The following is a 19,776-nucleotide window of genomic DNA, read 5'->3' as shown; positions in this document are numbered from 1 at the left end:
ATGTCTGAAATTGCAAGGACATGCTAAAGGGAAATGATGTAGCTGCTGTTTCCTCCATGACCTGATTCAAATCATTTTAATAAACTACATCAATTCCAGCATGAATTTTATCATTTGACAAAAAGATTGCTCCAGAACTGAATGAGGCAGGATAGTAAAGTAGCTGAGAGCACAGGCTTTTAGCCAGGCTGCCTGGGTTTGGATCCTAGGTTCCACTGCTTATTATGGCAAATTATTTTTCTGTTCAAAGTCTTTTTCATCTACTTCATTGATCTGTTACGAGGATAAATGAGACAATATGTGCGAAGTGCTAAGCAAAATGTGTGGCCCACAGTAAGAACACAGGTGCTGGCTGTGCTGTCACTACATCACTGATCCAGACACACTCTCCACCCCACCCCACACTTGAACATTTCTGAAACCAGGATGCATCATACAACCAATGGGATCTGAAAATTAATGGGTTGCACTTTTTTTCTTTCTTAGTTTTACATAAAAGGTACAACTTATAATCAATGGCACAAATTTGATAAAATATGGCAAAAAAAATTTGATAAAACTGAATTTCTCTCTCTGCTCCGGGTCACAAACCAGCTCAGTGATCTCCCAGGTATGGGTTCCACCCCGTCTCTCTCCAGTTATGTGTAGCTTGAGGATAGTTTAAGACAGAGGCCAAACAAACTATAGCCTGTAGGATAGTCAGACCTGCCACCTGTTTTCACAGGGTGTTGCTGGAACACAGCCGCTCTCGCTAATTTACATGTCGTCTATGGCTGCTTTTATGCTACCATGGCTGAGGTGAGCTATCGTGACAGAGACTACACAGCCTACAAAGCCTAAAATATTCGTCATCTGACCCTTTACAGAAAAGGTCTGCCAAACCCTGGTTTAAGACGGTCTTCTATGGTTTTGATAATATCTCTGCCTTTCCAAACTTTGCTCCTCCTAACCTGGCTCCATGCTGCCTGATGACTTCTCAGGATGGCCAGAGAGCAGGCGCTCCCTCAGGCCGTGTCAGCTTGCGGTTCCGCTGGCAACAATGCTGCCACAGAACAATCCCCCAGGCTTTTGTATCCCCGCTTATTCATCCAAGAAAGCAAAACCAAGGATGTGTAGCTGGTAGCAGAACTCAGCAATTTTCAAAACAACAGAAGGAAAACCTAAGATTAAAAAGTCTTTTATCTACTCATATGAGGTACCTAGAGTAGTCAAATTCATAGCGACAGAAAGCAGAATGGTGGTTGCCACGAGCTTGGGGAAGAGGGAAATGGGAGTTGTTGTTTAATGGGTATAGAGTTTTGGTTTTGCAAGATGAAAAAGTTCTGGAGATTGGTTGCACAACAATGGGAATATATTTAACCCTACTGAAGTGTACACTTAAAAATGGTCAAGATGGTAGATTTTATGTTATGTGTATTTTACCACAATTAAAAGAATTTTTTAAAAAGTTAGTCTTTTGTGTGGGTGTATATGTGCAGGTACACATATACACCCTGTGAAGGTGTCAGAGAACCATATAGCAAAATCGCTTTCTGTGACACTCATATGACCAGGAGGGAGTCTGACAAAGCCCCCACTTCCTGCTTCAGGTACTACCAGCTTCTATCAGTAATTATTACACTGTCTCCAAATTGTCTGTTCAGTGCTCCGTATCTCCAGGAAGGCAGTAACTGCCATATGGTACTCCCCCTACCGTATCTATCACCTTTAATTATGTGTCATGCTCATTAGCGGCACTCACATATTTGTTGAGTAAATAAGTGAATAAATGAATGGAACAAACAGCTATTAATAAATGAAATCCATTCTCTGGAACTTATTTCTTGTCTTATTAAATACTAAGTTTCAAACAAAAGTGGTGTCATCACTAATTAGAAACCTGATTACAAACATCATTATTTTAATTTTAAAAAAAGTACTGAATTAGCCAACACTATATACAATTCTGATAAAGAAAACCTAAATCTAAGACTTTGCGCTGCATAAAAAATCATTTTTACAGGCCATAATATTAGTGTAGTAATTATAAAATGATCCCTCTGTGATAGGAAACAAACAGAACGATCACATACTAAACATTATAAGCTAAGCCTGGAAAAGTACATTTCTTAAGAAAGTTCTTTCGTCTTCTTTCACTTAAGAAATTATAAGAACACAAGACAAACTATCAAATCAAGTACATATTTTAATTGTGCCAGCTATTGATATTAACTCCCACATCTTTGTTTCTTTTTAAATTAGTTTTAATTATTCTAAATTACATGTCAACTAGACCTTACAGACAGGAAAACTGGGTAATTTTTCCAGTAGTGGAGGAAATCAACTGTCCTTTTCATACACTGAGTCCACACATGTCCAAAAGCAAAAATTTGTAAGACGGAGTAAGTAAACAGGTCCTTTCAAAGAAAAAGTCAGAAATCTTGGCAACAACACTGCTTTCTAAACAATTACACTCATCAGCACCAACCCAATAACTCATGCACAATATCCTTCACTACAATCTGCTACCTCAGTTACTAAAGTCAACCTTAATAAAAATCTCAGAAAGAACTATTACCAGGAGCTAGAATCATAAAAATCACTTATTTTCATCTTAAGTCTCATATTGCCCTCTCAGGGGAGCCAAACTTGAATACTGTGCCTTTTTGTTACATAAAGGTAAGGATCATAGCAATTCAAAGTCGAACGACCAATTATTACAAATAAAAGGATGGCTCCATATTAAATTAATACAAACAACTAACATAATGCAAATAAGCCAAAGAAAAAATTCAACCTAATAATCAAATAAAATTTTTAAAATTTTTCATCTCAACTGGCAAATATTTTTTAAAACAATAATACTCAATGCTTTAATAAATGTAGCAAGACTGACAATAGACTGTAGGTCTCTACTCAATGCTAATTCAGAGAGGTCTTTCCTTTCTCTGCCTACCCTCTCTAAAATATTACCTCTACTCCCTCATTCCCTATATCCTTACCTTTGTTTTTTTTCATGTCACTTATCACTACTTGAAATTACATTACATATCTTTTACTGTCCACACCTCCACTAGATTATAAACTAAAAACTAGATGAGGGTAGGGCTTTATCAGTATGGTTCTCTACTAATATACAGTTAGCACTCAAAATATAGCTGTTGCTCCAATAAATTAATGTGACTAGGACTGCAAACCGGTATACTTTCTGGAAAGGAATTTGAAATGTCTAATAAGAAACTTTAAAAACTTTATATCCTCCGAACACAACACCATTTCTGAATATTTATTCTTAGAAATAATTCTGAGATGCAAGGATTTATATATAAGTATATTCATTACAGGGTTTTTATAATAGGAAAAAAATAAGAGTCAACCTACATGCCCAACTACAGGAGACTTTCCAGAAGTAACACACACTGATACACTTGTCCAAACTCCCAACTCTCACACTTCTGTCAACTGTTTTTACTACTATATTTCCTTCAAGTGATGAGTTAGATTCATTATCTTATCTCCTACCATCAAAAAATTAAGAAAAACCATTTGAATTCCCAACTTTTGCCACACCCAATGATAGATGATCAAAGAATCTTATAATGGTCATCCATCAACCTTCCTACAATTTCACCTGAGCTTTAACGATCCAATGCCAAGAACGCTCTGCAAAACTTCCCCTGCTCACTAAACCTGACACCCCACAACGAACACACAAATCCTTTAAATACCTAAATGTCCACACAAAATGAGAATGGGTGCCCAATTCTTTTAATAGCTAAGACAGTCCTCTGAAACAAGGCTTCACATCTATCTTGAGTTTAGTAGATAAAAAAATCTATAAACATGGTTGGAGTTGCTGGTTAAAGACAATCTACATACACCACCCTGGAGCTTTCACTACGTGGATCTTCAATAAAACTCGTAAAACAGTACAGCTAATCATTTTCATAACAGAGAACATTATGTTGCTTATCCTCACTGGTCTTACAGCTACTAAGGAGCACAGACTTCCTGTAATCCAGAAAGTTAAAGAATTTCCTAGAATTTATCTCTGCAATCAGAAAAAATCACTAGAGATAGATGAGCTTTATCTATTACAGCAAAAATTGCAAACTACCAACACATTTGATACAAGAGAATTAGAGGGATGTAAAGTATGGCTCACCTACTTGGTGGAATATTTTACAAAAAATAAGATACATAGAAAGAATTAAAGTATTCATGACCATAAATGAAATAGATATCAAATTAAAAATACTGATAACAAATAAATATATATTCATAACCAAAGACAAAGAATATTTAAATAAGAAAAGTTACAGAACTTAAAAAGGAAATAACATCTGTAACCTTAATACAATTCTGTTGTTTTCACTGTGTCCAGGATAGCACCTGACATCTAAGAGGTACTTAGTAAATATTTGTTGAACGTATAACAACAATAATAAACATTTACTGAGTCTTTATCAGAGTGCCTGGCACATAGTAAATACTTTATATGCATTCTCAATAATACTCATTAAAATCTTACTTTTATTATGTCTACTTTTTATGAGTGAGGAGACTGGGATTAAAGCAGTTAAATAACCTGCCGAATGTTACGTGGCTAAGAAGTAATGAAGCTGGGATTTAAAACTCTGGAGTGTGTATTCTTGACCTCACTGCCATTACAGGTAAACTGGAAAAAAAAAAACCTGTAAAGTACACTGAAGGCAGAATGAATTCAGTATACATAGGGAGGTGGTTTTGTAATGGTGGAATATATTAGTGATTGACACTGAGCATGAGGTAATTTCTCACATACCTGTTGAACAAGTATATGATTAAGAATATTATAGCTCAATATCATGAGATCAGAGATTTTAAACTATAAAAAATTGCTCAATACACATCATTAGTGTATAGAAGCTAAACTGCAAGAAGTCAGCTAGCCCTGATAAAGGGTGTTGAAAAAAGAAAAACAAAACAGGAAAAATTAAAAGTAGCCATTTCTTCAGTGGGAACCAAGAACTATAAGAAATCGGAATTTCCGGGCTACCCTGGTGGCGCAGTGGTTGAGAGTCCGCCTGCCGATGCAGGGGACACGGGTTCGTGCCCCGGTCCGGGAAGATCCAACATGCCGCGGAGCAGCTGGGCCCGTGAGCCATGGCCGCTGAGCCTGCGCGTCCGGAGCCTGTGCTCCGCAGCGGGAGAGGCCACAGCAGTGGAAGGCCCGCATACCGCAAAAACAAACAAACAAACAAATCGTAATTTCCTATGTAACTCAGAGTGAGAGAGCCACTCCTCCACTTACCTCCTAAAAACACATTCCAACTAGCCTGCTATATAAAGCCTGCTATATAACCTCTCATCTCCTATATTTTCCAGCATCTTCTTAGTTCAGCCAAATGGATCCCTCCAAATCGACAATGAACTGCAGACACGGTCCCTACTTACCTTGTGTAGACTCAGTTCTAATGTCACCTCTTCATCCCTAACTTGCTTAGGACTTTCCAACTCCCCAACTGCTCTTTCCTGCTATACTTGCTACGTGTACCAGAAACCCACTTATCTAAAACGTTCTAGATAGGTAGACAGTAGATTTAAAAAACAAGTTCAAACACAGAACAATGAAAAAGTTTTAGATACATAAAATATTTCAACTTTTGTACAATCGTTCACAGAGATCTTTTCTTTTGGTATGGTATGGATCTGCTGACCAGAGTTCTGTCAACTTATGTAAACCACACCAATAAGATACCATCTGTGATTTTCCAGTTTCGTTTCTTCAAAGTGGACCAAGATCTTGTGCTGAAGATTCATACTTATCTCGCCCTCACCTAATTTAACAATACTTTTTTTCTTTTTGGCTACTCATCTTTATCCAACTTTCTCAAAGGATTCAACTCAATTTTCATGGAAATAAATTTTTTAAGCCCATTTCATTCATAAAATTTAATTTCATTATGTCATTACAAAACTATAACTAGTATGAACAGGTTTGGGAACAAACACTATTAAGTTTTGGTGAACAAACCACTCCACTTAGTAAGAGAAGAACTTAGGATGATTAAGAGTAGACCCAAGCATTCAAAGAAAACGGAGAACACCAGTTAATCGCTCTAGGATGGAAGTGCGTTAGTGAACTGTCTCTGAAACTACCTTCATAGCTATTATCCCATTGTACTATAAATGTAACTTTGTGTAAACATCTCCCCACTAAACCAAAAATTCAAAATTGGTTTGCTATTGCATGCTTGTGTTGTTTATTCCTTTAGCCCTCCAGGCAGCTACACAGACCCTGAGGCGGCCAAAGCCCTCCTCCCAGCTTTTAACAGCCTCTTGTATTTACCCCATTCATTTTCTGTGTATGTTATTACATGGGAAAGGTTGGGAAGCATTGCACAAAGTTGTAAGGTGTTTAAGAGCAGTGATTGTCTTTATTTTTGCATTCCCAATAATTAAAATAGTGGATATTTGATAAATTTGTAGAGTAAAAGTAATGAGGAAAGGAGACCCTTGTCTTCAGCCAGGGAGAGAGATGTGACTGCTGAGGTAAACCTGGGCCAGCACAGCAGCGATGGGAAATGAGTCTTTTAAAATAATCTTATTTCTTTACACATTTATGTTTTCTCTCTTCTATCAGAATGAAGCTCCACTGAGTGTCAGGCCCTTGTCTATCTTGTTCACTTGTATTCTGATGCCTAGATAAATGCTTACCCCACAGTACCCATTTAATAAATATTTGTTAAATGTGCTGCTGTTAGAACTTCAAAGTCAAGTAAGAATATCTGAAGCTCTATGGGAAGGAGTGGAGCCTACTCAACAGTTCTACTCAAAGAAAGGTGGAGAAATGATGGAAAAGCCACGCTTTAAGGACTTTCAAGTTCCTTTCAAACATGGATGGCAACTGGTGATTGCTCTATAACATACCAGAGTGGTTAAGAGCCTGGTCTCAGGCAGATCTGGGCCTAAATTCTGGTTCTGCCACTTACTTAATAGTTAAGTAAACCACTCAGTCTCAGAGCTTTCAATTGTGAAACAGAGAAAACAGCGAGCTCCTAGACTCATCTAAGGATCATGTAAGGAAATGCATGTGAAAGCTGAGAACATGCTTGGCACATCAGCGCAGAATAAATGTCTGCTGTTATTGCTCTTACTACTGTTGCTGATAAGCACATAAAGTAGGCCCCATTCTGTGCACTAGAGATGAAAATAGGGCTGTACTCCTTGAAGAGCTCCATTATTGTTACTAAAGGATATGAAAGAAACAGGTCTTTGGAGCCTGCCACCTGGTTCATACCAGGGCTCTTCCTTTTAGATGACTTACTAACTGAACTTCAGCTTCCTCTTTTTAAAATGAGCATAATAATAGCACCTATCTTCCAGGTCTGTTGTGAATATTAAATGAGATAACAAACACAAAGGATTCAGTACATCTGACATAAGCACCCCAACATTGAAAATAAGCATTAACTACAGAATACAGAGCTGCACATACACAGGTGTTTTTTTTGTTTTTTTTTTTTTTGCGGTACGCAGGCCTCTCACCACTGCGGGCTCTCCCGTTGCGGAGCACAGGCTCCGGACGCGCAGGCTCAGTGGCCATGGCTCACGGGCCCAGCCGCTCCGCGGCATGTGGGATCCTCCCAGACCGGGGCACGAACCCGCGTCCCCTGCATCGGCAGGTGGACTCTCAACCAATGCGCCACCAAGGAAGCCCCATACCCAGGTTTTTATGAAATTTTTAAATGAAAAATCCTTAATGCTTTGCTTCATTAAAAAACAAAAAATTTTGGAATAGTGTTTGTTTCATGCTCTTTTGAAATAATAGAAAACTTTCCAATCTCCCAAGGGCTTTAGGACTATATACAATGAAAACACTTGTCTTTCACAAGCCTTTCTATAAAAAGAAATCTTTGTTTAATGGCTTACTTCCGCCTTTTTCCATATTTAGTCTAGTTATAGGTACCCCTCTGGCATTTCTGTTTCCTCTCAGCTATCTTTTTTTTTTCTGAGCATGGAAGAAACATTCCATAAGCATTTTTAGCAATTATTTTGTGCTTCCTTTGACTCAGCAGGAAGTTTAAAAATGAATACGTGTAACAAAAATCAGTTTAGATAGCTTGATAATGTTTCTAGTTAAAAACACAGTGAATCTCTGCAACTTTTCTAAAAATCGAACTATTCTAAAATTAAAAGCTTATTTAAACACATATTGTAAATTGTTAACTTATTCAATTCTCATGTGTTTACCTACCTATAGCATTTTGTTTCTTACCCTTAATATTTTTGCCTCTCAAGGTCCCATACTTACTGCCCTCCCAATTAAAACTTGTAGCACTTCCAGGACTTCCTTGGTGGTCCAGTGGTAAAGAATCTGCCTTCCAATGCAGTGTAGGCGGGTTCGATCCCTGGTCAGGGAACTAAGATTCCACATGCCGTGGGGCAACTAAGCCCTTGAGCCGCAACTACTGAGCTTGTGCACCTCAAGGAGAGAGCCCGTGTGCCACAAACTACAGAGCCCAGAAGCCCTGGAGCCCACGCACTCTGGAGCCTGCGCATCACAACTAGAGAGAGAAAACCGGCACGCCACAACGAGAGAGAAGCCCACGCACCGCAACGAAGAGCCGGCATGCCTCAACAAAGATCTGCAACTAAGACCAAATGCAGCCAAAAAATAATAATAAAATAAATAAATTAAGAAAAAAATTGTAGCAACTTCCAAATTGCTGAAGAGATTTAAAATCATAATAGTCTTATTACAACTGTATACTTTAAACCTGATAAACTAGAGAAGACAGTAAAAGAACTGACAGAAAACCTAAATGACAAAAACAAGAAACAGTGATTACAGATGGCAAATGATCCTACAAAGTAGGTGGTAACTGAAGAGACGTGCCAACTGCTCCCTAACCCTTACAATAATTGAGAATTTTTTTATACACACTCCAGGAAGTTCAAAGACTTTTCGATATTTTTTTTAACTGTTAAAGTCAAAAGTAATATATACAAATGGTAAAAAAAAAAAAAAAAAATTCAAATACTACAAACAGGTACATGTTCATCACCCCTTTATAGAAGTGAGCTAAAATCATAAAATTAGTCAACCTTGTGAGACATTTGGCCCATATCCTTATCAGCTAGGGTGGTAGTTTTCAAAGAACATTCCACTTCAGTGTGGATTAGAAAGGACAAAGGGTGATGACCAGAGTTGGAAAGGAATTCTAACAGAAGAGATAGGAAGTCCAAAAGCCAATCTGCTTATGTGACTAGGACTAGCTCTTCACTAAAATCACCGTAAATTTCCCCTATAAGTCAACCCTCCTGTTAGTCTAACTGTGGACAAAAGATGCTTCAAAATAACTGTGACAATCCTAAATTTCCTAAAAAATAACACTGAAGCCTCTAACATCAAATCCTATTTATGCTGCATACTAGCTTTAAACTCTAAGATACTAAATAGCAGTGTGATTAAAGTGATTAAAGCAGTGTACATTGTTAGTTTAATTATATAATTCACACTGTTGGAGCAGCCCTGGAGAAATGAAGGTGGGGCAGGGGGGAAAGGCCAGAGGCTATTAAAAAAAAGTTTTACGGAAGATTAAAGAGCAGGTGGAGGGAGCTTCCCTGGTGGCGCAGTGGTTGAGAGTCCGCCTGCCGATGCAGGAGACACGGGTTTATGTCCCGGTCCGGGAAGATCCCACATGCCGCGGAGCGGCTGGGCCCGTGAACCATGGCCGCTGAGCCTGCGCGTCCGGAGCCTGTGCTCCGCAACGGGAGAGGCCACAACAGTGAGAGACCCGCGTACCGAAAAAAAAAAAAAAAAAAAGGAGCAGGTGGAGGAAAACAAAGGCTAAAAGAAAGGCCAGATATAAAATTGAGGAGGAGATATGGGGATATATGTATACATATAGCTGATTCACTTTAATATACAGCAGAAACTAACACAACATTGTAAAGCAATTATACTCCAATAAAGATGTTTAAAAAAAAAAAACAGGGTAGAGGCTAGACTGACCTCTTCTTTGGAGAACTCTGAATGAAGGAAAAGGCAATACTTTAGAAAGATACGTATTTGCTTAGCTTGTGTGTTTAAGGAAAGAAGTAAAGTGGGAATCAAGCCCTACAGCTGCACAAGGAAACTGTTGGGGATAATGGAAAAGTTCTATATCTTGATTATGATGGTAGTTACACAGCTGTATGCGTTTCTGAACTCAGAAAACTTACACTAAAAAGAATAAATTTTACTGTAGGTAAATTATAACTTAATCAACCTAACATTAAAAAAAAGCTATTAACAGCTAAAATGCTGATTAACCTTATAAAGTTTATCACAAGAAACAAAAACAAGAATAAGCATCTTTTTTTTACCTTGAACTTATTTTTTTTAATTGTAGTTGATTTACAATGTTGTGTTGGTTTCAGGTGTACAGCAAAGTGATTCAATCACATGTACACACACACACACACACACACATATACGCATGCACTTTTTCAGTTTCTTTTCCATTAAAGGTTATTATAAGGTACTGAATATAGTTCCCTGCGATATTACAGCAGGACTTTGTTTTTACCTATTTTACATATAGTAGTGTGTATCTGTTAATCCCAAACTCCTAATTTATCCCTCTCTCCCATCTTTTCCCCTTTGGTAACCATGTTTGTTTTCTATGTCTGTGAATCTATTTCTGTTTTGTAAATAAGTGCCTTTGTATTTTTTTAGATCCCACATATAAGTGATATCATATGATATGTGCCTTTCTCTGTCTGACTTACTTCACTTAGTATGATAATCTCTAGGTCCATTCATGTTGCTGCAAATGGCATTATTTCATTCGTTTTTATGGCTGAGTAATATTCCTCTGTGTGTGTGTGTGTGTGTGTGTGTGTGTGTGTGTGTGTGTGTGTGTGTGTGTGTGTGTGTGTACACCACATCTTCTTTATCCATTCCTCTGTCGATGGACACTTAGGCTGTTCCCATGTCTTGGCTATTATGAATAGTGCTGCTATGAACATTGGGGTGCATGCTGTCTTTTCAAATTATAGTTTTCTCTGGATATATGTCCAGGAATGGGACTGCTGGATCATATGGTAACTCTATTTTTAGTTTTTTAAGGAAACTCCATGCTGTTTTCCATAGCAGCTGCACCAAATTACATTCCCACCAACAGTGTAGGACGGTTCCCTTTCTTTACACCCTCTCCAGCATTAATTATTTGTAGATTTTTTGATGATGGTCATTCTGACCAGAGTGAGGTTATATCTCAATGTAGTTTTGATTTACATTTCTCTAATAATTAGCAATGTTGAGCATCTTTTCATGTGCCTGTTGGTTATCTGTATGTCTTCCTTGGAGAAACGTCTCTTTAGGTCTTCTGCTCATTTTTTGACTGGGTCGTTTGTTTTTTTTTTTATATAGAGCCATATGAGCTGTTTGTATATTTTGGAGATTAATCCCTTGTCGGTCACACTGTTTGCAACTATTTTCTCCCATTCTGTAGGTTGTCTTTTTGTTTTGTTGATGGTTTCCTTTGCTGTGCAAAAGCTCTTAAGTTTAACTAGGTCCCATTTGTTCATTTTTGCTTTTAAGAATAGCATCTTTTAACTATTTGGGTTGATGTTTTACAATGTTGAAGAATCTAAGCAAACTGTTTGAGGTATATAATGAAGCATGGTTTTTAAATTCTGTTCCCATCTTCCACCGTTAGTGTCTCTCTTAAATGGAAACTGTAGTTTCTGACATTTTTCCCGTGTAACCCACTGGCTGAGGTTTTCAGCCAGCAACAGGAGCTGCAATGTCAGGCAAAGAGACTCAGCACCTGGCTCTCTCAGGGCCTTTCTTCTGGCTCTAGACATAGAGAAGCAGACACATCTACCATATGCTCTACAACCAGAGAACAAGCTAAATGCTATAAACCTCTTTATTTCTAGACTCCTATTATGTTCAAAGCTTTTTTCTCTTTGATTTTCCTCCCATCCTCAGAGAAGTCTTGCCTCAAGGTTACCCCAAGAGTCTACCTTAATGCCAAGAAGTCTTTCCAGAGCCCCCATGCCAGTTAGATGCTTCCATAGCACCCTATGGATTGCTTCTCACACTATTCCATAGGTAGCTGTTTCTGGATCCATTTCCTCTAAAACTCAAGGCCAAAATGCTGAAGAAGGGCCAAGACTTATTATTTTGTAGTCCCAGAATGCAGCTAGTTCCTGACAGAGAGGAAGCACCCAATAAAAGTTTCTTGAATGATATTCTAAAAAAGTACTTCTGTCCACTCTGAGAAAATGTACATTTATACAGTTTTACCTATAAGTTCAAAAAATGTACCTAGGGCCTACAATCCCTGCAGAGACTTCCTGGTTCAGATGCCTAGTGTAAACTTATTCCAGTTTCCTCTTGGCTATACAATGGGATGAGCAGAGGGTCAGTTGTCCACATCTGATCTAGAATAAGGAAAAGGAATTAGTAAAATGTCCCCAAGGAATTATAGGGCAGAAAGGATTATAGGTAGGTATGGGCCACCCACTCTTTTTTTTTTTTTTAATTCTTCCAGTGCCAATCTTGCAGGTTCAGGGTTGTCCTGTAGTAAATAAAAATAATGGAAATTCCCTCACAGTTGTACCACAGATGAAGATGTGGGATAGGAGAACTTCACAGATGTATTGTTCTTATCTGATTATAAGACACAAAATGCCTACATAAAATATACACTTGGAGAGTATAATAATAAATTGATCTATATTAGGCCTTGCAACACATGGGCCAAGGTCCAAAAAGGTTCTCTATATGGTGGGGGTTGAGGAGGGGGGAATGGTAATGTTCAGAGGAGTGGTACTACTACCTATATCCATGCTATAATTTTCCCAAGGAACTCGATTCTGTGGGATTGGACCATCCCCAACTCTAGACACAGGGGGTGTGGTTAGAGACCCTGGTCTAACACTATTACCTAGAGTCTCTCAGAGTCAACCATGGGATTGATGTTAAAGTGGCCATATATTTACTATTTCTAAAGTGAAATAATAAATAAGTAACCAGAACAGAAGTAAGACTCATAGGCCTGTGGTCAGCCCCCTTAGTCACATCCCCTTCCTGAAATAAGTTTCCTGTATATAAAGGCATGTGAAGGAAGGTAGTCCTGGAGAAAATTAAAGACTGTTCAATTCATCATGGAATCAAAAGGCAGGGAATGAGTTTTAGCAATATTTGCCAAATTAGTATTAGTATTTTTGATTAGATTAGTAATTCTACATATTACCATTTTAAAATTTTACTTCAAGGAAAAGATGAGGCTCTCTGGTATCCACCCATGTCCCCAGGACCATTTCCTTAAATGCTACTACCTATTTCCTTTTTGTGGAATACTTTTACATTCAGGATCTAATGTTATCTTTTTTTTTTAATTAAAAAAAAATTTTTTTTATACAGTAGGTTCTTATTAGTTATCCATTTTATACATATTAGTGTATATATGTCAATCCCAATCTCCCAATTCATCCCACCACCATCATCACCCCCCACCCTGCTTTCCCCCCTTGGTGTCCACATGTTTGTTCTCTACATCTGTGTCTCTATTTCTGCCTTGCAAACCAGTTCATCTGTACCATTTTTCTAGATTCCACATATATGTGTTAATATACGATATTTGTTTTTCTCTTTCTGACTTACTTCACTCTGTATGACAGTCTCTAGGTCCATCCATACCTCTACAAATGACCCAATTTCATTCCTTTTATGGCTGAGTAATATTCCATTGTATATATGTACCACATCTTCTTTACAGGATCTAATGTTATCTCTACACACACGCAAAACAAGTCCCTAATGGCTTTGCCATTAGCTGCTGACTACAGTTGGGAAATCTTCATCATGCTCAAAGCAAACCACCCTGTGTCATATCACAGCAGCTCCTTGGCCAAATTGCCTCCAGTAAGTCTTTCAAAAAAGATGTGCAAACATTAGCTGCACAATATATTATAATTCACCTTCCAAAAGACAAATTAAAAAAATCTGTATTTTTACTCTGTACACGTATACTGTAACTTTCTCAGAATGCTTTATTATTATATTTAAACACGCTGTAATGTTTTTGTACTGATAAGACTAAGAGTAAGAAAAGTTCTCAGTTATTTTGTGGAACAAAACAAAAAAATCTGTTGAAGCTAAATACCACATTGATACGATATTTTTCATGCCAATTCTCTATCTCAATCAAACAAACAAGAGTTGACCCTATATAACTCCTCCCCATTCACAAATACACCCTCACCCTTTTGAGGACTATAAAACAAGAATGACAATCATAAATCAACCAGGGACTTTGTGTTCCTATCTAAATGAAAAATTTAGAGAATATTTTTCATATAATTTTCATATAAATGATAATGTACTTTATTGTCATCAGAGGTCATGGCCAGCCAGGTGATAACAGGTTTTAAGTTAGGGCTCAAAAGAGCCCGTCAGTCCCAATACCTTCTTGAGTAGGCTCTGTATCTTCCCATATCTTTTATCTATTTCCCATCCCTCTCCATCCTCAACACTTAAGCTCAAACATTAAGCTTGGCGAGGAACAAGACACTCTTACGGCCTCTCTAGAAAGCAATTAAATGGTCCAATGAAGCTGTACATGCTGACTGGTCCCTCCTTGCTAGTCAAAAACATTAACCTTATTTTTTTAAAAACTTTCCTTAAGTAGCTAAATATCAAGATAACTAAATGAATGTAATAATCAAGATTAACACTCACAAAATGGGGGCAAAGCATTATCCATGGCATAACTCCATAAATTGCATTCTTCTTCTAAGCATAATTCAATAAAATATGGGCTCAATAGGCTTTTCAAAAACAAAACACGTATGTCAGAGAACAGACTGGTGGTTGCCAAAGGGGAGGAGGAAGTGAAATGTGTGATGGGGATCCAGAAGCACAAACTTTCAGTTATAAAATAAATAAGTCATGGGGATGTAAAGTAAAACATGGAGAGTACAGTCAATAACATTGTATTAACTCTGTATGGTGACAGATGGTAACTAGACTTACAGTGGTGATCATTTAGCAATGCATACAAATGTTAAATTAAATCACTATGTTGTACATCTGAAAGTAATAAAATGTTGTATGTTAGTTATACCTCAATAAAAAATATATATAAAAATATATATATATATATATGTGCTCACTGACAGAGCTAAAATGAAGTATTCAACACAGTAGGCAAGAATGAGTAAGTAAAACTTGACAACATAAAATTTCAATGTCTCTCTATAAGTATATCCTCCAATCTAGTATTTACAAAAAAATAGTTTTACCTAAAATGTAATCATCTGAATTGAAAAAGGCATTTGAGGTCAGTTTTCTGGGAACCAAAGAAGTAAACTACTGAAGATCTTCTAAAAATAAATACACTAAAATGGGGTCAACAAACTTTTTCCATAAAGGTCCAGAAAGGAAGTATTTCGGGTTTTGTAAGCCGTATAGTCTTCATCACAACTATTCAACTCTGCCATTGTAGTATCACAGCATTGTAACAGCTATAGACAATATGTAAATGAGTAAGTGTGGTTGTGTTCTGAAAACTTTATTTACAAAACAAGGTGCCAACTCCTACACAAAAATATAGATCCTCTGTCATAACAATGTTTATATGCAAGGATGACATGAGAAATGTCACTCTAAATGGCTATTCTCTGACAATAATTTCTTTTTAGTTAAGAGGGTACAGTATCACCTGCATTTAAAAAATAAAAACCTATGTTCAGGCTTCCCTGGTGGCACAGTGGTTAAGAATCTGCCTGCCAACACAGGGGACACGGGTTCGAGCCTTCGTCTGGGAAGATCGCACATGCTGCAGAGCAACTAAGCCCATGTGCCACAACTAATGAGCCTGTGCTCTAGAGCCCTCGAGCCACAACTACTGAGCCGCGTGCCACAACTACTGAAGCCCGCGCGCCTAGAGCCCGTGCTCCGCAACAAGAAAAGCCACCGCAGTGACAAGCCCGCGCACTGCAACGAACAGTAGCCCCCGGTTGCTACAACTAGAGAAATCCTGCACGCAGCAACGAAGACCCAACACAGCCAAAAACAAATAAATTTTTTAAAATGCTTAAAAAAAAAAAAAAAAAGAACGTATGTTCACTAAATAATGTGTTTTGAAAGGAAAACTAACCTCTATATAACCTCTATGACCAGAGAGTAAAAAGCCTGGGAGTGGGGAGGAGAGGGAGGGAGCCGGAGGAGTGTAGGGGAAGCAAGGTGAATGAATATTAACCTATAATTTGTATTCTCAGAACTACTTGCCAAAGCTAATAGTTAACAGAGTATGTAAGACACATTTGTGCCCTCAAGAAGCTCATAACATAGTTAAAAGAGCAAACTTATTTTTTCCCTCTGCATTTCAAAACCCTCAACATTAAGGGCACATGGGATTATAAGAACATTTTTTAAAAGATGCTCACAACCTAGGCTTTAAAATAAAGACATATATATATATATATATATATATATATATTTTTTTTTTTTTTTTTTTTGCGGTACGCGGGCCTCTCACTGTTGTGGCCTCTTGCGTTGCGGAGCACAGGCTCCGGACGCGCAGGCTCAGCGGCCATGGCTCACGGGCCCAGCCGCTCCGCGGCATGTGGGATCTTCCCGGACCGGGGCACGAACCCGTGTCCCCTGCATCGGCAGGCGGACTCTCAACCACTGTGCCACCAGGGAAGCCCCCAAAGACATATTTTTAATGGAGACTTACATTTTTATAAACAGAAAGAGAAAAGACTTCATAAAATCATATTACATCCAGAATTCTATATTTCTTTCTTTTTATTTTTCTATATCAATTCAGCATTCCTATCAGTAACTACAGCTCACTGCAGGGGCACAGCCTCCTGAAAGGATTTGTCAAGACCTTGTTTGGAATGGTGGCGCTGAACTGGAAAAATCCCTAGGTGGTTCTGATCCCTCTACTTGCTTCCTCCCCCCGACTCCAATCCCCATGCCAAGAAACCCTACTATGTATCATAATCTTCTCTCAAAATACACAAAGGCAGATTTCTCCATTGTGAAAGCAGAATCCTGAATCATAAAATATACTGAAAGTAATCAATTTTTGTGCCTTCCTTCAAGGTAGGCTCTATCATCAAAAGGTTAAGTTTGTGTAACGAGAAAAAAAATTCCCAAGTCTGCAAGAATTAAGAAGAAAACCTTTATCCCCAGGTCTGTCATTAATCAGAAAAGTAAAGTCATTTCAACTAAGAATAAATTCCTAGCAAAAATATTAAGTATTTAAAGTGGGAAAATACATAATGTATAAATTTTTTATTATAATTTTAGGCCTACTCCCAAACATTCTTTTTTTAATCTGACTGAATTTACAACTAGTTCCTTTTTAAAATTATATACCTATCCAGAAGATTGCTCTAAATAATTTTTCAGGAGAAAATATCATTAATTCTACCACTTAAAAGCAGAAAAATAAATCACAGTACATCACTAGAGCGAAGGAAATCAAAGACTAAAATAGAAGACCCTAAAGAAAAAAAAATATATATATATGCACACTGTAATTGGCAAGCACTACAGACAAGAGGAATTTTAACTTCAACATCAAAAATGAGAGTCCTCAAGGTGAACGCTTAGGTGGGATTTTTTTTTTTTTGCTTTGTTTTCTTTTTTTACCATGAACATGTAATTTATAATTTTTAAGTTTTATAACTGAAAGACAATTTTGACATATAGGAAAAAAAGTACTCTTCACCAGGAACTACATTTAAGATTTTCTCATTAGAAGAAATATGAGGGACTCCACTAGCTTAAGCCACCAGATATGGTATACAAATGAATGCATGCAGTTATGTCCCAATAAAACTTTACAAAACACAAGCAGTGGTGCAGCCCTCAGACAGTAGTTTGCCAAACTCCTGCTTAAAACAGCCCTGTTTTTAAACCAATATTAGATTATTTAAGATTACAGATACATAAGAGATAAACTATCTACATGCAATTATGCCACTCCATCAAGTCTTTTCTACCTTCAGTGAAAAATGCCACAAGCAGCAGTGGTCAAAACTGCTGACAGGAAAGGAAAGAAAGGTCACTGTGTTAACCAAACCTGTCCCTAAAACAATCACTTAATTTAGATCAATCATTCAACTCAGGATACATGGTCTCCTAGCCTCAAAGACTAGTAAGAAGACAACACATGCATACAAACAACTGCTATTAATTAGGCTGGCTTACTACCTCAGCATGATAGAAATAACCACGAACATCTGCAAAATGTTTCATGGTTTAACATGTTTCCATATGTTTCTTAAGAGAGTCTCATAACAACCCTGTGAAGTACAGAAAGCACTTGGTATCATTCTCATTTTACACAAAGCTCAAAAGCATTAGAGCTAGGATTTGAACCTCTGATACTACCGCATTACACCTCTTCAGTGCAGCTTTCTGCTAGGAGCTGACAACAGAGGTGGAGGCATTTAGACTGAGCCTCAAAGAATGAGCAGGATTTTGACAGGTGAAGAGCCCATAGCATTCCAAGGAAACAACATACACAGAAGTCTAGAAGCAGGGAAATACTATGTGTGTGAAGGGAATGCTGGGTTGGTTCAAGAAAGGCAGGCAAGGGAAATACAGCTAGAAAGATGGGTTGAAAGCATAGGGAGAGCTTTAAGTACCTGACAGTGACTGTACATGACCCTATAGGCAATGAGAAATCAGATGGTTTGGAGATGGAAGAAAACATAATGAAGCTCTTACCATGTGTTTAAACAAAAGAACTGCCTCATATTCAAGGATGTTAAGTTATGAGGTAGTGTTATAGGGAGATTAGACTTTCATAAGTGCTCTGCAGGACTGGATAGATGGGTCTAAAAGAAAGGAAAGTAGTAGCAGGCTATCTCTGTAGTTTCAATGTCTGAATTGATGGTTCCTACAGGTACCCTATAGTATCCCACCCCCAAAAGTTAAACCAGTGTCTGAAATTATCTTAAATTTTCCTACATTTTATCCAAAACTTACCGAATCTTCTGGAGGTTTCTGGATTTTTCCCCAATCCACAGAAGGTCCCTTTTCTTGCAAAAATCTATGAAATAGCTTCCGAAATCCATCAAGGTCTTTTTTAGTGTGCTATGAGAATAGAAGTCGTTGTTATAACTAGCAGAATGCTTAATATTTAATAAAAACAGACATATATTGTACATTTAAAATACCTTTCAGTGAAATTCTTATACGTTTAAAACATGGAGTACAGCAGAGACTTTTTTACACCCCAATTTAAAACTAAAGAGGAAAAAAAGCTAATAGGAACCACACTTAAAGGAATACAAGTAAACTCGCCATCTCCCACCTGTATCATGTAATCTGAACACCATTTGGCCTGTGGGAATTCCAACTGGTTCTCTACATTTACTCACCAATGTATTTCTCTACTTCTTTTAAGTGACAATTAATCTTCACCAAAAGAACAAGAAGGAACAAAAATCAGCTAACCTCAAAACATTAAGTATAAATTGAAATTTGAAAATGAAAAGGATAATCTATTGATTTATAAGTAGAAAAGTAAACACCTGCCTATTCTGGGAAACCTCTATCATAGCTGTCAGAGTAGCATAGTTCTGTTAGAACTGGCTCTTTGGAAAAGGCATGCAGGATATAAGGTTGATCAATTAACTTCTCACAATTTTAACTGAACACTGGTATCCATTTTTCCATCCAATGATACCAAAACACAGATCACATAAATTGTAATTTTGTTCTGATTCTTTCAAACTTTAGAAACTTACCAGAATTTAAAAAATAAAAAAGACAATGGTTTTATAATG

General features: G+C 37.5%; 1 protein-coding gene across 4 annotated transcripts in view; it reads right to left on the bottom strand.

Moving 5' to 3' along the window:
• The window catches only part of UGP2 (UDP-glucose pyrophosphorylase 2), a 55,215-nt gene that overhangs the window by 19,524 nt on the left and 15,915 nt on the right, over window positions 1-19,776 (bottom strand). For all 4 annotated transcript variants that reach the window (XM_082672420.1, XM_082672423.1, XM_082672422.1 and 1 more), the window contains exon 3: window positions 18,974-19,081. In XM_082672420.1, the coding sequence (XP_082528546.1) occupies window positions 18,974-19,081 (108 nt within the window). The remainder of the gene's footprint in view (window positions 1-18,973; window positions 19,082-19,776) is intronic.

Source organism: Grampus griseus (genome assembly GCF_964374135.1).
Source record: "Grampus griseus genome assembly, chromosome: 15".
Classification (NCBI taxonomy): domain Eukaryota; kingdom Metazoa; phylum Chordata; class Mammalia; order Artiodactyla; family Delphinidae; genus Grampus; species Grampus griseus.
The sequence above is the reverse complement of the archived record's forward strand: the minus strand, read 5'-3'. Positions and strand labels throughout refer to the sequence as shown.